Genomic DNA, 17,171 nt, shown 5'->3' with positions numbered 1-17,171 from the left:
CCTGTTAAGCCTCTGGCATCCCCCTCACGCTCCAGGACAGGCTCAGGCATCCCTGGCATCCCCTTCACGGCTAGGACACCGATGGGCCCAGGTCTAGCCCTGCAGAGACCCACGGGCACCGACACGAGCTGCCTGGGGAGAAGACCCACAGTCACTCAAGCAGTTTTGAAGGAAGGCAGCGGGGTAACAGAATGGCAGGTCTGCCGGCCTTTCAGAGCAGCCTGTTGGAGGAGAAAATCGAGGGACACCAATCGCAGAATCATAGAATCAACCTCTGAGATCATCGAGTCCAACCCTTGATCCAGCACTGCCGTAGTTACTAGACCATGGCAGTAAGTGCCACATCCAATCTTAAAACCCTCCAGGGACGGTGAATCCACCACCTCCCTGGGCAGCTCATTCCAGTGTCTGATTACTCCCCACCCCGAGGTGTTTTGAGCTACAGACATGCTTTCCCTGCCTGCAGAAGTAGGACGTGCTGCAGAGGAGTTACTCCTCCAGCAGAAGGCAGCAGCTTTCTGCTCCATATCACACATCCCGTGCCTTTTGCCTCGTGCCCACGGACGGTCCCGAGGATCACGGTGCTCTGTGTCAGTGACAACAGGGAGCTGCTGCAGTGACAGAGGAGGAAAGGGAATCTATGCCCCCACTGCTCCTTGTCCCTGCTGTGGGTGCAGCCTTGGCTTCAAAGCACTTGGCTGCTTTAGGCCAGGCTTGTAAATTGAATTAAGTTTTCAGAGTACTCAAAAAAGCTTACGTGTGCAGCTATCAAACTACACTTTACTCAAAATGCTGGTTCAAACCACCACCAACTACTCAAATGAATCAAAGCAATTTAAAATCTCAAAATTGTGAGCACTGATCTTTCTTAAACCACTGACTCAGAATAATTACTGGAGCAGAACCTTGCCCAGGAGCTGAGAACTGCAGTTTAGCTGGCTTAAGAACAAAGGAAACTCATATGCAGCAGAGGTATCATTTGTTTGTTTGTCCTTTACAAAGCTGGATTTGCTGGTGTTTTTCTTGCTGAAGGCTTAAGGCTTAATTATCAAGGCTGATAATTGGTACAGGATTTTTTGCTTAAGGTGGCCATGTCTTGCATGTATTCATATTTCTTTCAGCATACCATTCACATACAGCTGTTAGACTTCAATGTCTGTCAGACATGGTGGTAGCAGGTCTCAGTGCTTCCACCAGCTTTTGTCTTCAGCTTAACAAATTGCCTTCAGCCATTTCCTGCCTAGACAGCTTTTCCAGGTGTTTCAGGCGTTTGGGTTTTTTTGTGTTAAAGACAACTGTTTTTCTCTGCCTCTATAATTTGGTGAAAGGTGGCCCTATTTTTGTCTTCAGTCCCAGTCAAATTACTCTTGCTGAGTTCTTGGATTTAGTAATTATGAAGAATGCATATGATACCAGGCCCTGCCTTTGTAATGGTGTATCAAAAGCTGAATGTAAAAACCATAAACTTCCTTATTCATTGCAAACAAAGGTCACATTTTCCTCATGAAACATGGTGCAATGAGCACAAGTTCCTCTCTTAAGCAGTTTGCCAAAAGAGTTCACATTAACTTTTCATCCCCACTCTTCCTCATCCTGGCAGTTAATGTTGCTGTATCTTGATCTGAGCTAGCATGAAAAAAACCAAAAGCAACTGCATAAGCATTGCTGGCAAAGTACCTACAATTTTGAAAGCATCAGGTGCAAACGTGTCTTTGAGCCCTATGCTACTTCTTACTCCTTCAGTTTTGGCCTTCTTGTTCCCCTCAGATTTCTTCATGACAGAATTTCTACACCTTTAAACATAAAGGCTGGAGACACGTTATTTGCAAATACACACAGGTGGATATTAAGGTTTTCCAGGCAGGTTCTTGAAAGCTCAGTGAAGCCATTTTGCTGGCACCATTTTTTGCTGCATTATTACAGTTTAGTCACTGTAGCTTTAAGGTGCACAGAAAATACAACTCTAATGCTAAACCATCACGAGTGAAACCAGACTGAGAAACATCGTTGATAACCTGAGACAGAGAAGATTGTGCATATGACTAAAACTTCCACTTCACCCTACAACTGGGATCAGTTCCCGAAGACACAAAAACAAGCAAGAGCCTTGTACAGGAATGGGCTGTGCCTGCAGTGACTCAGTCCCAAATATCAAATTCACAGGAACATACACATTGCCTACACATACTGCAGCACTGAACAGAGACAGTTCCATCAATTACTATGCTTACTCATCTATTGAACTAGTTATGAATTTAATGTCATATGAAGTTCCAATAATACTAACAAAAGTAATAGAAAACTACAGATCAAATCCTCACTTCTGTTTGCTTTTTGGACTCACAACAATTTATTTGATACTAAAGGTCCTGTTGCAGTCATCCCTATTTGCCAGATTGAAAGTAAAGCAAGCTATTCTCTGACTTCTTGCATATTTAATATAAATTTGTTACATTGCATAGCTGTAGTCTCTATTTCTATCCACTATTCGGATGGAATGCTTTATTACAAGAAACTTGTAATCCAAAGCAGTGCTATCTCCTTGAATGTTAGTGACCAAAACCCTCCCTTGGTCACTTGGTTAGTGACCATCCCCCATTTCCCTTCCTGCCCACCCCAAGTTATTTTTGTCAAAATTGGATGCAAAACATGAAATAGCACTGAAACCAAGAGCAGCTGTGCAAACACCTGCAACAGCTCTCTCAGTATAAAATTTCAGTTTCTTCTGTCTCTCCAAGTGTTTTTAATATTGTGATGTTGGAACAAATGCATATGGACAACGAAAAGCCCCACCGTGATATTTGAAATTCTCTCTGTGAAGTTCATTTGATGCTTCAGAATATCCTGTGGTAACACAGAATCTGCACCTTTTTCACCCCATGTCTGTCTCACCCCCAGCTCCCCTCCGACTGAGCACTCTGGTTGGCATTACTGGCCACACCAGGGTGACACCACCATGACTTTAATCAGACTTCAAGCTCCTGCCACCCACTTTCCTTATTGAGGCCAAAGGTTTTGCTGTAGCAGCTCTGGCTCTCACACAAACCCCTCTACCACATCCAGAAGAAACTGCTACAGCAACCAACTACAGACACCGTGCAAATGCTGCTCCTCAGTGCATTGTGGTGGGATAAGACACTGAGGGACCTAAACTTGAGGCCCAGATACTCCCCCCGCCCCACTGAGATCTAAAGCAAAAAAGGGTCAGTGAGCTGCACTGCATTTTAATTGCACCAATACAGTTAAATATTAAATGGAGAAAGCAACTCTACATAGCAAATGGAAAACAAGCATTTACATAGTAAAGCTGTAAGATGTAGAAACTGTTAAAGTTTTACCCCAGTTGTCTATACGTGAATATCCCACTGCAGTTTTTGGTGTTAAAATTTTAAATGTAAAACAAAATTAACATTTTCAGGTTCATACAGAATTAGCAAGTTATTGAGAAACAAAGTTTCCTCCCTCATAAGCAAATACTGATGGGGGGCAGGGCAGGACACCCTGTGTTTTTTTCATACCATCACTCCATCTACTAGCGTGGGTAGAAGAGAGCAACACTTTTCTGAATACACTTGATTTTCCCCCACATACACACCCCAAAGGGGCATATGCTGATATCTGCCAGGACAGTTACCCAAGGGGAGTTAACACTACCAAGTTAGACACTGATCAGCTGGGGAAAGAGTTCACTAGCAAAGCTGTCCTCCCACACGTGGTCAGTGCCAAGTGGAGAGGACATGTCACTGAAGGGCGACAGGGATCCTTCATACCCAGAGTCACTACAGGCATCCAACAAGTAGTTTGAAGCTTCAAGGCTATGATGAGAAGAAAGCAGATGAGAAATGCCCAGTTCAGGCATGAAGTTGTCTACAGGTTCCTCCTTCACAGACACTGGGACCTCAGGGATAGCCTTGTCTTCAGATGAAGAGAGAGATTCTTTCTCAATTTTCACTAGCATATTGGTTTGGTTGCTTGCTTCAACAGGAATCTCCAGTATTAGGGGCTTTGTATACACATGATCAAACCTTATCAGTTCATTAATGGCCTCCAGCTTAGCTGATGGGGACCCCAAAGATGGAGAGAGGGAGGTTGATATGGAATTTGTTTCTCCAGAGATCTCTTCCTCCAGCTTTTCCAGGCACATTGACTCCGAATCAGCACATCTGAGAAATATCTCTGGGTCCAGACTGTCCAGAAAGCCCAACAGGAGATCAGGCTGCAGAATGAAATACTATTTTAGAAAGACAGCCTATTTCTGTTACAGCAAAACCCCAGTTGTGGCACGTATTAACCCCCATGCGGAAGTTAAAATACACTAAACACAATCACAGTTGTTTTATCAAGAACACCAAACACACAGTTAAGGCAGTTACTTGTCTTTCAGAAATTCACAGAATCCATCAGGTTGGAACAGACCACAGTGGTCCAACATCCCTGCTCAAGCGGGGTCAGCCTAGAGCACATTGCACAGGATTGAATTCAGCCAGTTCCTGAATATCTCCAGTGAGGGAGACTCCAAAACCTCTCTGGGCAATGTGTTCCACTGTGCAGTCGTTCTTTGTCCATTAACTTTTTTGTTAAGGTACTGGCAATCCCCACAGAATTCTACATGCATTTGAGATTCACAGCCACTACTGGAAACTCTTTGAGATCCTGGACACATCATCAACTGCTACTGCTACAGTACCTGCTGGCTACACAGAGCACGGACCAGAACCCAGCTTAGGCAGACCTGCCTGTGACCAAAGTTCAGAAGGCTGGGTTGGTTTTTTTGGGGGGGTTTTGTTTAACACCTGTACTCACTAGATACAGCCTAACACAGCTGTTCTGAGCCACAGATATGGCATTCCAAGACTTGGAAGAACAAAGAAACTATGGAAAAAATCATAAAATTATTTAATATCAAGAAATTAAACTACTAGTCTTAAATCCACAGCAGTTCTGAAGTTCGTGGGCAGTCCGCATAGGAATGGATGCTCACCTCAGAGTCTGAATAGTCACTGCCATCAGAATCCACGTGGAAGCTATCAGAAATGGTGACTGCTGGGCCTGCACCTGCTGCAGAGGAACACGTAGTCTGAGTGCTGCGGACTCAGCGGACCCGGTCACCAATCTAATCTCATCCACCTGTGATTCCTTCACAACCTGTGCCAAGGAAAAAATTCAGTCACCACAAGTGTTCTGGCAGGCAGTACAGCACATAATCCTGAAGACCACGTTTTTCCTGCAAAGGCTTCTAACATGAGATTCTCCACTTGCTTACGCTGTAGCAACCTGAAGGTAAGACGACTTCCAAAGTTAGCTGAAGCCTCCATACACTTGTGGATTTATTTTGTTTGCCGCTTTTAAATGAGAGCCTGACACCCTCCCCCAGACACCATTCTTTTGAGACAGGCCTACATGACTGTCACAGCTTTTACTTCACTTCTATAACAAAGTGCAGAGGAGCAGATGAAATTGTCTCAAAACAGCTTGGAACTAGTCACCTTGTTATCTCCCACACTACCCACCTGGCACCTGTTCGGTTTCAGGAGAACTTCCATTTGGAGGACAGGGGTGTTTCTGGCACATCCCTGTTCACAGCACTGGGGTTACCCCGGGAGCGGGGCAGCTCCCGGTGTGCTCTGCTCAGGGCAGGGGCGGACACACCAGCAGCGCGGCGGGCGACTCACCTGCGACTCGCCGCCCTCCTCCTCCGTCTTCAAAGCATCTAAACCCAGGCGGCAGCGGAGCTCCTGGTTCTCCAGCACAAGGTTACACGTCCTCTCCCGCAGGAGCTGGTTTTCCAGCAGCAGCTTCTGGTTCTGCAGAGAGCCATGAGGCAGGGAGGCCGCCCCTCACCTTCTCACCCCCTCCTCCTCCAGCCCCTCACCGCCTCCTCCAGCCCCTCACCTCCTCCTCCAGCTCCACCACTTGCTGCTCCAGCTCCGTCATCCGCGCCTTCTTCCTGTCCCGGGCGCTCTGGGCCGCCACGCGGTTCTTCAGCTTCCTGCGGGACAGGGCGGCCGTCAGCGGGGAAGCCGCGGCCCCCCCCGCGCCGCTGCCTCCCCCCGCCGCTGCCCCCACTCACCTGCGCAGCGCCTTCTCCTCCGGGCTCAGGTGCGTGAGCCGCTGCCGCTTGCGGGCCGGCTGCGGGCCCTCCAGCCCCGCGAGGCCGGGGTCGGCTCCTGCCGGCAAGACAACGGAAAGATGCCGGCCGGCCGCGGCGCCAGGGGCCTCGGCCGCTTTGCTGGGGATAAGGAGCAGCCGGGGGGCCGCGGCACCGGGCAGCGCTGCCATGGCGGGACGCGGTGGGTGCGGAACGGACGCGCTGCCCGGCACCGCCAGCACAACCCCCTGCGACGCGCCCGGCCCCGCCCGGATTTCTACTATCGTGGCTCTCGCCCATTGGCCGGAACGGCGTGACGCTACGGCCACACGAGCTCGTGATTGGCCGGCGGCCGAGAGCAAGGGGGGAAGCGAATTGCATCAGACGCGGGGTCTGCGGCCGGGGGGCGCCGGCGCGCGGCGAGGGGCGGGGCCGCGACGGGCCGTGAGGGGCCGGGCGCGATGGCCGCGGTGGGGTGGGCAGTTAGTCCGAGAGGCAGCGAGCGGGGTCTGGCGTGGCGGTGCTGCTGAAGCCCCTTTGTGGTCCCCTCCCCGCGGCCGGTTTGTCACAAGGAGAATCGTGGGGAACGCAAGCGCCAAAAACGGAACTTCAGCAGATGCCATGAGAATGGGCTAAAAATGGGCTAAAAAGAACAAAAAAGCAGAGAGGTTAGTGATTGATGAGTAGAAGTTGCAGGAGAGTGTGCAGAAACCCCCCAGGGGTGTGACAGCGCTGCCCCCAGCTTGTCCTGCGAAGCAGCAGTGCTGCGTGGGAAGTGAACACTTCTGTGGGGTCCCACGAAGGTCATCACCCTGCCCTGACGGGCTGGTGTCAGAGCTGAAGGATCTTGGGTCCAGACAAGTGAAAGTTTTGTAGGTAGAAAGCCTCAAAATACTCTGCCTGTGGGAATGCAGGTGTTCAGCAACCTGCCCACAGCAACACACAAGCTCGCAGGGCATCGAGGGTGTTGGAAGTGTTGACCTTAGCTCAGTGACCAAAGCTTTCCAAGTTTCCACTTGCAACAGTTGCCAATGACCTGAGTAGTTATGAAATGTTGAGACTTTGGATGCTTATGTTTATTTTTGAAATCCATTTGTACATTGAATTTAAATTAGTTGTTAAACAGTAAAGGAAAAACATGAGCTTTAGAAGTTCAAAGGCACTGGTGTGCTGGTTGGGCATTACTCCAGCATTGGAGTTCTGCCAGGCTTTCATGATCCAGTGAACAAACTGCATTTGTAAGCTTGTGTTTGTTCTTTCCTTACTCACTGCAGCATGACATTGAGCTAAGGCTGAGAATTCACCTTTCTACTTTGACACCTTTGTGAAAAATACGGCAACTTTTCGATAAGCCTTTTAGTCTGAGTGCAAAAAAGTTGTTTGTTCAGGTCCCGCTAAACCCCTTAGATACGGGTCATTGAAAACTATCTGCTTCTCTTTTGTGTGTCTCTTCTGGGTTTTGACTCATGTTTCTTCTGTAATTCTAATTCTCAATTAAAAACTTTACTGCTTTCTATCAAAATGCAGGTCCAGTATTAATAACTTTTTCAGATTTCAGACATTCATTTTGAATTGCCCTTTTTTGCAACAGAAGTGTTGAACAGGCTGCCTCACATTGCTGATTTCTGGTATCTATACTGGGGAGACTTGTCATGATATGATTTATCAGACAGATATCCAGATTTCTTAGTGTTATGGCTGAAAAAAGATCCTAACTTTCTGTCTAAATTTTTCTATTTAATTTTATAGGGAACCAGAGCAAAAGCATCTGTTTCCCTTTGCAACAAACACTTGTGATCATGAATAAACTCTAGAAGTGCAGGGACATATATGCCAGTAGTGGTGCCTGAAATGTTTTCCAGTTATGTGTGACCAGGCACAAAAGTGGAAGCTACCCTTGGTACTGGTGGTGTCCATTCTTACTGAATATAATAATGGCATCCATTAGCATGTCTGGTGTTGGCAGTAATAGCTGACAAAACAAGGGCATGACACCCTGCAGTCTAGTCCTGTTGAACAGTTTTAGTAGCACTGCTAAGAGTAGCTGTGGTGTAGTTGCTGAGAATACATTTAGGCTCACGAATACCATGTTACTATCATTAGGAGACATAAAGTCTTTTGTTTAAATGTATGGTTAAGTCACTGGGGAAAAGAGTGCCAAAAAGAAGTTCAATAAATCTAGTCTTGCACTGTGACACCCTCTCAGAGAATTTTACTTAAAAGACTTCAAGTTTAATTCTAATTTCCACTTTTTTTTTTTTTACACATTCCAGTCTTTGTATTTTTCTTTTTTTCAGTTGTTGGATTCAATCCTGTGATCCACATGAATGCTTCTCACCCTGCCTTTCACCCCACTGGGGGTTCAGCACTACCACCAAGGATGTGCCAACAAGGATACTGTTGGCTGTCCTGCCAGAAACCACATTAATTCCTGCTAACATAGCTTTATGTTGTATGTTCCAGGTGGCCAACCCACCAGAGGAAATAGGTTTGTTTAACAAAGGTGGAGAGGCTTTGCCCTTGTGTAATATCAGATACAGAGAAAAAAACATGTGTTGAATGTTATCTATGTATGAAAAAAGGGGGTATAGAAGAGGGAAATAAAATGGAAGAAGGGGGTGTAGAGAAAAGATTAACTGACAATCATAGTCTGAGAAAGAGCTTGTTTGCTGAATGTGTGTCTGAAAATACTTGGAAAGTGGCCTGGGGCCCCAAGCTTGTGACAACAGCTGGAATATTCCCAGATTTGTATCAATAGCTGATTAAATGAGAAGGGGAACTGTTTTGCTGCCTAAAATGAGGTTTGGAATAACTTATATTCATTTTACTTATTCTTAAATTTCATCGTTACACATTGGGATTCAGGAGTACATCTTTCAAAGTCTTAGTGCTCCTTATTTCAGGGGATATGCAGAATCTGTATCCTCCGCCTCCTGCATGGGAGCTGCCACTCAGTCTGCATGCAGTTGGAAGCGACGTTGGCTGGGCCTTCTCTTAACGCTGCTGCAAGCAGGTCCTTCAGAAGGTGATATTTTGCTCAGCTCAGCTATCATCCCTTCTCCATTAATACTTGTTATTGAGATTCTGTCTCATTGGCCTCTGTGATTGTTTCCATTAGAATGGTGTGGCAAAGACCCAGTGAATCCAACTTTAAACCCCAACTCTCCTGCAAACGTCTTACATATGTGTACCTTGTATTCCAGTTCCGTGTCCTCATGTTCCACCCACATACATTACTGGTACCTGCTACTACCCAGAATTTCAAGGAATGGTGGGTGGATGTGCCTGAGTTCCATCTTAGATCTGTGTGGTGGGCCACAGGCACAGGCTGGAGATTCTCACTTTGGTCATCTTTATGGTTCAGTCCTCTGACCTAGCTGATTGTTTGGTGAGGGAGAGATCCTGTCACACCTGTACCTCAGGTGTCTCCTGTTACAACTCTTCTTCTAATACCTTCAGACCTTCATGCTGCAGTTCTGTCTGTATTTTCCCCACAGCAGTGTCCCAGCCACTACAGGCAGCTTCAGTTGACTCGGGCAGTGTGTATCTTGTGACAGAGCTCACATGCCCTCATTGTAGGGTGTTCTGTCTCTCCATGCCAATAGAATTAGTTGTCCCATCACCACAGTCAATGAAACCTTGCTTCTGATTCACGAGACAAGTCCGAGTTAACTAAGACAATGCTGGCAGTGTTTCTAGAGCAAAGATATTCATCAAGTTGACTAGACCTTGGGCCTTTTGTAAGGTCTTTTTTTCAGGAAAAGGAGGTCTCCCCTCACTGCCACCCAGCAGCCATAGGCACTGAAGCTCACCTTGGAGCTTCTCTGGGCAGTTCAGTACCATTGCCTACATTCAAAGAGGTTTTGCCCTATTCCAGGTCTAATGGTAGCTTAGTAGTCATAAACTTCATGCAGTACCTCATAAAAAGGTGGGTGGGAAGCACACTTTGCAAAGCCCAGTTGTAGATGCATGTATAGGAACTGATTAACATAATTATTAGAAAATATGAACTTGCAACGTGGCCCTCTTCTGTAGGGACCTCTCTGCATCACAGATTTTTTGGCAACAAAATCATCTCATGTTTTGTGGCTTATAATATTTTGTGTCTGTAATTCCTTTTTTCATTGCTACAGAGTACAAAATGGTGGATTTTTCTTCAAACAGCCTAATAATACATTGTCTCTTTTTGGAGTGATAACAGTAAATTTAAGATCAAGAACCTGTATAAAGAGCTCAGTGTTCCTTGCATCTCTGTGGTATCTTTTCTTCCCTGATTTTCACTTGCATTGTAATTCCAGTTTGCTTCATTTTGTTAGTCTTCTCTGAAACTCAAGAACTCACTCGTCTCAAGCAAGACCAGAAGTTACCTAACGTGTATAATTTTGTAGCAGTTGCAATTTTCTGCCAATGTATTACTTTTTCCAGAAAACTGGCATGCTTATTAAACAGCAGAGGTCTCAGTATAGAGGCAGCCTCCTAATCCCCCTCCCACTGTCACAGAATGCTGATTATAAAGGGAAGGTATACCTGCTTACAAGGACATTGCCATAATTGAGGTAAAGATCTCTTGATTTGATTTGTTCTGCCAGGCAGAGAACAAATTTCTCTTGCACATTCAGAGCTTGGAGCACACCACTCATGGGAATTTAAAGGAAGACAAGATATCTACATCACAGCAAACGGAAAGGCTTGGCAATCCTGCACTGCCAGTTCTGTAAAAGTGAAATGTTACTGGAAGTCTCTGCAAACATTAGTCTTGTAAACAGATCTTTATCTGTAGTGACTGGATGTCCTTGGGAAGATTTACACCATCTGTCAGTCTCTGAGAGACTCCACCTGGGAATCAAACAGCGTTGGGTCAGCTGGCCAGAGAAATGGGCTCGGGTCAGGGAATCTGTTTGGTGGGCACCACAGCTAGTTGGTCTTTGGAGGAATCCTGGAGGCCGAGGGGAGGTTGTGGTTGTTCATTGTCATTAAGGCTTTGCTTGGTTGTTCTGGCTTCTGCTTCCAATCAACTTGCTTAAAGTTTGAGCCCATCCTTTTCCCACACCGTTCCTCTATCCTTGACTCTACTTCATTGCATGGATTCCCTTTCCCTTTAAAAGGTCTAACTGTTGGCATCTCTGGTGCTTGGCTGTGGTTTATCTGATTGTAATTTGCGTGTGTAGTCCTACTTTAGCTCTTTGGTTCTTCTCTTCCTAGCTTAGTCCCAAGCACAGTGTTCCCCTGCAAAGTTCTCTCATCATGCTGGCAGGAAAATGTGGACCAGAGGGTTGTGCAGATTATGCAAGATTTGAAGATTCTGGAAGGTGCCACAAGAGTTGTTCACGGAGAGGTGTTGTGCTCACCTGTATATACTGATGCATGGTGATACACTAGAGGTGTTAGTGACAAATAAAAGACAAAAGGCAAAGGTGCTACACTTGGTTGAGATGATGCAGCGAGTGCATCATTGTGGGTGATGCTGTAGAATATGCTTGGGCAGTACAGGAGAGACTGAGCTTGCTGCTGTGCTGTGCCAGGGAGCCAACAGCACTGTTCTGAGTTCTGTGTCAGTGTTTCACATGTTGAATAAGCTCTCTGAGGAAAACAGGTAACTGCCTAAAAGCTCCCATTCCAGTAAGTTTTTCAGTTTGCACATCCTGGTTCAGGAGTTGGAAAATACTCCATGAGGTCAACAGCCGTGCTTACGAAAACTTGATGGCTACTTCCTGTTGGCAGAAGCTTTTCTTTGGAGCAGTGCCAGCGTTTGAAAGGAAAAACCTTTTATTATTTCTTAGTCATTCCCTAGGCTTTGAAATTCCTTTAGAAATTCAGAGCCCCTGAGAGTCCTGGCAACTTTCTTGTTTTGTAATTTTGAAGTTATCTCCTTATATTCTTCCATTTGGGTGCCCTTTGTACACAGAAGCCTGCCTCCAACTGTCACGAGACCCTCTGTGAAAAGAGGAAATTATCAGGAAATGTCAAGTTAGGAACCAGTTCTGTCTCAGCGCAGGCTCAGCAGGACCCAAAATGTGGGGGATATTGTCAGAATCATCCATCTCCTGCCTCGTACAGTTTCAACTTTCTGACTGCTCAGAGGGCACAGGGTAGCAGCTGGTGTTAGAGAGGGACGAGTCTATCATGCTTTCTTTCTGGTAGCCTCACCGATTTGCTCTGTTAGCACTGACTTTAATGATAACACTTACGTAAACGGACAGGGACAGTCAAAGCCCTTTATATACTAATTAAATAGATCACATGGTAGTACTTAAATGTGGAAAATGAGTGTTTTAAGGTGATTAATTAAAAGTGCCAGTCAGATCTTGTAACTTAGGTGAGTCTTTAATGTAATAGATAACTCAGGATGAAATAGAGTAAGTAGTTGCTTAACTTACCTTGGCGTGAATGAATCCATTGTTAATATAATAATTCCTTCATTTTAGCCAGTCACCTTTAAAGAATGTTTTTTGCTTTTGGTAGTCAGAAGTGGTGAAATCTATTTGTTGGCTTTAACATAAGGTTCTTCATATTGTGATTAGTATCAGTGGCTGATACACAGCACACCTTAACCACGAGCTTCAAATTTATTCTGTGGTATTTATATATTATTCACTTTATGTAGTGTATAGCTTGAAGGAGAGCTTCATGAACAGCAGCTTGTACCACATACTTACTCCAGAAACACTAATAACAATGTTGAATTGAATACAGAAGTGTCAATATTTAGACTGTATGTAAATATGTTTCTGTGAAATATGCAGGATGTGTTATATTTACATGTTATTTACATTGGATGTTTCAATATTGTGAGAGAGGAAACTGCTAAGCACTGACATAATGAACACATAAAATTAACAGTAATCTAGCATTTAGTGTGATTGTAACTGGAAGTGATAGAGATAATACAGAGTAACCTCAGGGGCACAAGGGGCACAAGAGCACAGTCAAAGACATTTGTATGGATGCATTTGAGGGCACTTCTTGCAGAATGGATACTGAGAAACTTGAAAAATATGGCTCCAGATTTTTTCCAAATCCATTCTGTTCCTATCAGCCCTTGCAGAGATTTTAGATGATCAAACAGCATATAGCAATAATTTCTTAAGCTTATTTCATAGTATTCTTTTTTCTTCTTTTGGTAACATGATCTGCTGTGCCTGCCTGCCTGGTGAGGACCCTGAAGGAAAACATCAGGCATGGCTGTACTGTCTTGCAACTCTTGTGTGAACTTGTACTGTATATTGAGCAATAGTCTGCAAAAAGGAAAGGCTGCATTTATCTAAATAAAGGTATTTTTAGTACAATTTACATATTTCAGTTTTACAGGCCTGATTCATTATTATTTTTTCCCTTCAGTAGACAATAACATGTACAGAGAGAGTGAAGGTTTCCCAAATCAGCATGTTTCCCCTTCTTACAGATTTAAAAGACTACATGTTGTTTAAGACATTAGAAACCTTAACTTTTCAAACATTAACAGGGAATTTTGTTCACAAATAATTTTTATAATTAAAATTGTCATGGCTAGTCAGTTGTTTAATTTGGATTGCTTTGATGCTGATTTTCTTGGGTGAATTGTGTTTCCAGAATTTAAATAGCAAGAGGCAATACCACAGTTGCTTGGTATATTTTTCTTAACATAAGACTGATTTATGTCTTCCCTGACTTTTCCTTTTGGTCTTTAATTAAGCCGACACGTTACAACAGTTTGTTACTTTAATTTAGAATAATTGATGACAATAATGAAAGCATCATTTTTGTAAATACATAAACATTTTGTCCATTACAGTGGGCTTTCTGTACCAGGCTGCAATAGTAAAGTTTGTCTGCATGAAGACACAAGGCTCTGGAGACACCTTTACCCTGGCTCCTGGCTCTGGAGACACCTTTAACTGCAGCTCCTGGCTCTGGAGACACCTTTAACTGCAGCTCCTGGCTCTGGAGACACCTTTACCCTGGCTCCTCGTTCTGGAGACACCTTTACCCTGGCTCCAGGCTCTGGAGACACCTTTACCCTGGCTCCTAGTTCTGGAGACACCTTTACCCCGGCTCCTGGCTCTGGAGACACCTTTACCCTGGCTCCTAGTTCTGGAGACACCTTTAACTGCAGCTCCTGGCCCTGGAGACACCTTTACCCCGGCTCCTGGCCCTGGAGACACCTTTACCCCGGCTCCTGGCTCTGGAGACACCTTTACCCTGGCTCCTAGTTCTGGAGACACCTTTACCCTGGCTCCTAGTTCTGGAGACACCTTTACCCTGGCTCCTGGCTCTGGAGACACCTTTAACTGCAGCTCCTGGCCCTGGAGACACCTTTCCCCTGGCTCCTGGCCCTGGAGACACCTTTACCCCGGCTCCTGGCTCTGGAGGCACCTTTCCCCCGGCTCCTGGCTCTGGAGACACCTTTCCCCCGGCTCCTGGCCCTGGAGACACCTTTCCCCCGGCTCCTGGCCCTGGAGACACCTTTCCCCCTGCTCCTGGCCCTGGAGACACCTTTCCCCCGGCTCCTAGCCCTGGAGACACCTTTCCCCCGGCTCCTGGCCCTGGAGACACTCCCAGCGCAGCGCTTCCCCCGCGGCCGCCCCGCGGTGCTCGGGGGACACCTGGTGGTGGCTGTGCCGCAGCGCGCCCGGCCCCGCCCCGGCCGGGCCCCGCACGCCCCTTGGCTCGCCGTGGGAAACTGCTGGTGCTGCTCGGCAATGAAAACCCATCCAGCACTCGGGTGTGTCTGAGTAAAGCTTTCAGTCAGCCCTAAGACTCTGTGCTGTGCAATCCTGTCTGAGAGGAAAAGGGCAAGCATGTACATGGCCTTGAATTTAATGGAAAGAGGACAGCTCTTGTGCCTACTGCTCATTTAGAGGTACAGCAATATCATTTGCTTATGAACTAAGCTCTGCAGAGCACGATATTAAAACGTAGGGAGCATGGGCAGTAGTCTGAGTTATCGACTCGGTTGGTTCCTGAAACCACCTGGACAGGCAGATGTGGGAGTGTGAATGAGACAAATGGCTGTCCTTATCCTTCCTGTGGTCACCTGGTCTGCTATGAGGACTTCTCAGATACAGTTTGCTGTGAAAGGAAGGTTCTCAGGTTTGATTTAGTAAATGCTTTAATGAAAAACTCTGTTCATCAAAACCTCATTCTTGTCATGTAGAACTCTGGAATGAGGTTGCTTCTCATACCCATTTAGAACCAGTATATGTGTCACTACACTGTGCAGGGCAATGAAGGTATGTCCTAAATCCCTCTATGATGTTCTTTAATCTGTACAAGGGGACCTCTGACACACCACCTGCTTCTTAAACTTGAGTGTCATAACAGCCCAGAATTCCAAGGCAAATGCTAAACAAAAATTTTTTTTTGTAATGTAGGAGAAAGATGTTGAGTCAAGTAGTTTACAATTATACAATGAGACACTTTTTCCTTCACTTCAGTTTGACTGAAGCAAAAGACAGACACTTCTTCCTTTAGAGGGAACAGATACGAGTAGAACTATATGAACACAGATTGGCTTCAAAGGGAAATTGCTAAGTCTGAATTAAAACAAACAGTTATAACAGTCATAAACTATTATAAAGAATGCTTAGAATACTTTGAATGTTTTTTAAACAGGAGTTACCAACAAATACGCTGGTACTATCCAGACTTCCTGATTTTGGTGGTGTTTAAAATATAACAGTTTATTTTAGTTCTTACATTTTAATCCTGGTGTATTGGCATACCTCTTCTGGATTAGTCAGTGATGTTTTTCTCAGTTTCTCTTGTGTCTCTTGTTTCTCATCTGGACTTTGAGTTTTAAAGGAAAGACAGTGTCTTAAGCATGTGTGAACAAATGAATCCCTATGATCAAGGTGGGATGTGAATTTATAACGTGGAGGTGTTTGAGGTAACTGCCATGAAAACTGATAATATGCCCCAGCTTTCAGGAAATGCTCTCAACGTTGTTGTTTTGAATGGGGTAACTGGGCTGCCTTTCAAGTTGTTTACTTTGTCATAGCTGCAGCCTGTAACCCTGATTATTGTCTAACTTAACCTGAAGATGTATCCACTTGTATATAACCCTTTCTGTGTTCATTGTGTCGGTGCTCAGCTCTTTCAGAATCTTATGTACTATTATTGATAGCTGAGCACTTTAGCTGGAATTCCCTTGGTGACTTGTCACTTGGTCCTTTGTGTTGAGTGACAATCTTCCCAGGACATTATGCCTATTCACCTACCTACCATTCCTACTGGGTATGATCACAACCTTCCTACTGCATAGAAAAGCCTGATGATGTGTTTGTGACTATCAAGGATGAGAGAAAGGTCTGAGGTGTTTTTTAGTCATTGACAAATTTTTAATTGCCTTTATAGAATAGATAGAAGGATGAGAAGTAATTGTGTAAAATCTGAATTAATCTGTGAAGTGCTGGAGGAATAAACTGCTGTCCTTTCCATCAGCACTTCCACAGTGGTGAGAAACAAATTTTTCCAGGAATAAAATTTCTGTTCATCTGTTTTCATTGTCAAGAAGAACATGAAATGAGGAGATTGATCTACTGAAATATTATCCACTTTTTTCAGACAGCGCTTACTCTTAGCCACAGTTCCCATTCACCATTGTATGTTCAGAACACTTTTATCAATTGGAGGCGATGGTGGTGGTTTTTTGGGGTTTTTTTTGCAGTTGTTTTGGGCTTTTTGGGGTGTGGTGGCAGTGCTGTTTGTGTTTGTTTGAGCTTCGGGTTTTTTGGTGTTTTATGTGGCAGCTTGTGAAATACCTGGTAGTTAAAGGGAAGAACAGTCCCGGTGTTGTGTGAGTGCGGTGTTATCTGCAACTACTCCCAGCCGAGCTCCGGACACGTCCTCGCTCACCAGAGGGGGGAGTTGGGCACTGGGCTCTGCAGCTGCAGGGTGCCCTCACTCTCGTAAAAGGATCTCCCATTGAAATGGAGCCACGCTGGGTTATCTAGTGTTACCAGATCTCCTCTTATGATATAACATAGGAGCAGGAATCACCTTTTCTTACTATTTAACACATCCGAGCAGCCCCTTTTAAGAGATTTTCTTTTTTCTTTACAAAGTGGATGAGAGATGAAATATACTGCAAGCAAGGTCTGGCAAT

The 17,171-nt window shown here is 45.2% G+C and overlaps 1 protein-coding gene and 1 long non-coding RNA gene across 2 annotated transcripts; one reads left to right on the top strand and one right to left on the bottom strand.

Moving 5' to 3' along the window:
- Nucleotides 1-3,204: 3,204 nt before the first annotated feature.
- XBP1 (X-box binding protein 1) lies at nt 3,205-6,364 on the bottom strand. The gene is made up of 5 exons (XM_027714329.1): nt 6,071-6,364; nt 5,893-5,989; nt 5,673-5,804; nt 4,982-5,145; nt 3,205-4,216 (listed from the first exon to the last, which is right to left on the bottom strand). Exons 1-5 carry the CDS (start codon nt 6,277-6,279, stop codon nt 4,030-4,032), a joined length of 789 nt encoding a protein of 262 aa, XP_027570130.1. The 5' UTR covers nt 6,280-6,364; the 3' UTR covers nt 3,205-4,029.
- Nucleotides 6,365-6,519: 155 nt separating this feature from the next.
- LOC113984356 lies at nt 6,520-16,565 on the top strand. The gene is made up of 2 exons (XR_003539478.2): nt 6,520-6,756; nt 13,860-16,565. It is a non-coding gene; the product is annotated as an uncharacterized LOC113984356 (long non-coding RNA).
- The last annotated feature ends 606 nt before the right edge of the window (nt 16,566-17,171 follow it).

The sequence above is a fragment of the Pipra filicauda genome, unplaced genomic scaffold (assembly GCF_003945595.2).
Source record: "Pipra filicauda isolate LSUMZ 115617 unplaced genomic scaffold, ASM394559v2 scaffold33_size4404698_pilon, whole genome shotgun sequence".
Lineage (NCBI taxonomy): Eukaryota > Metazoa > Chordata > Aves > Passeriformes > Pipridae > Pipra > Pipra filicauda.
Note: the sequence above shows the minus strand (reverse complement) of the source record. Positions and strands in the feature narration are given on the sequence as shown.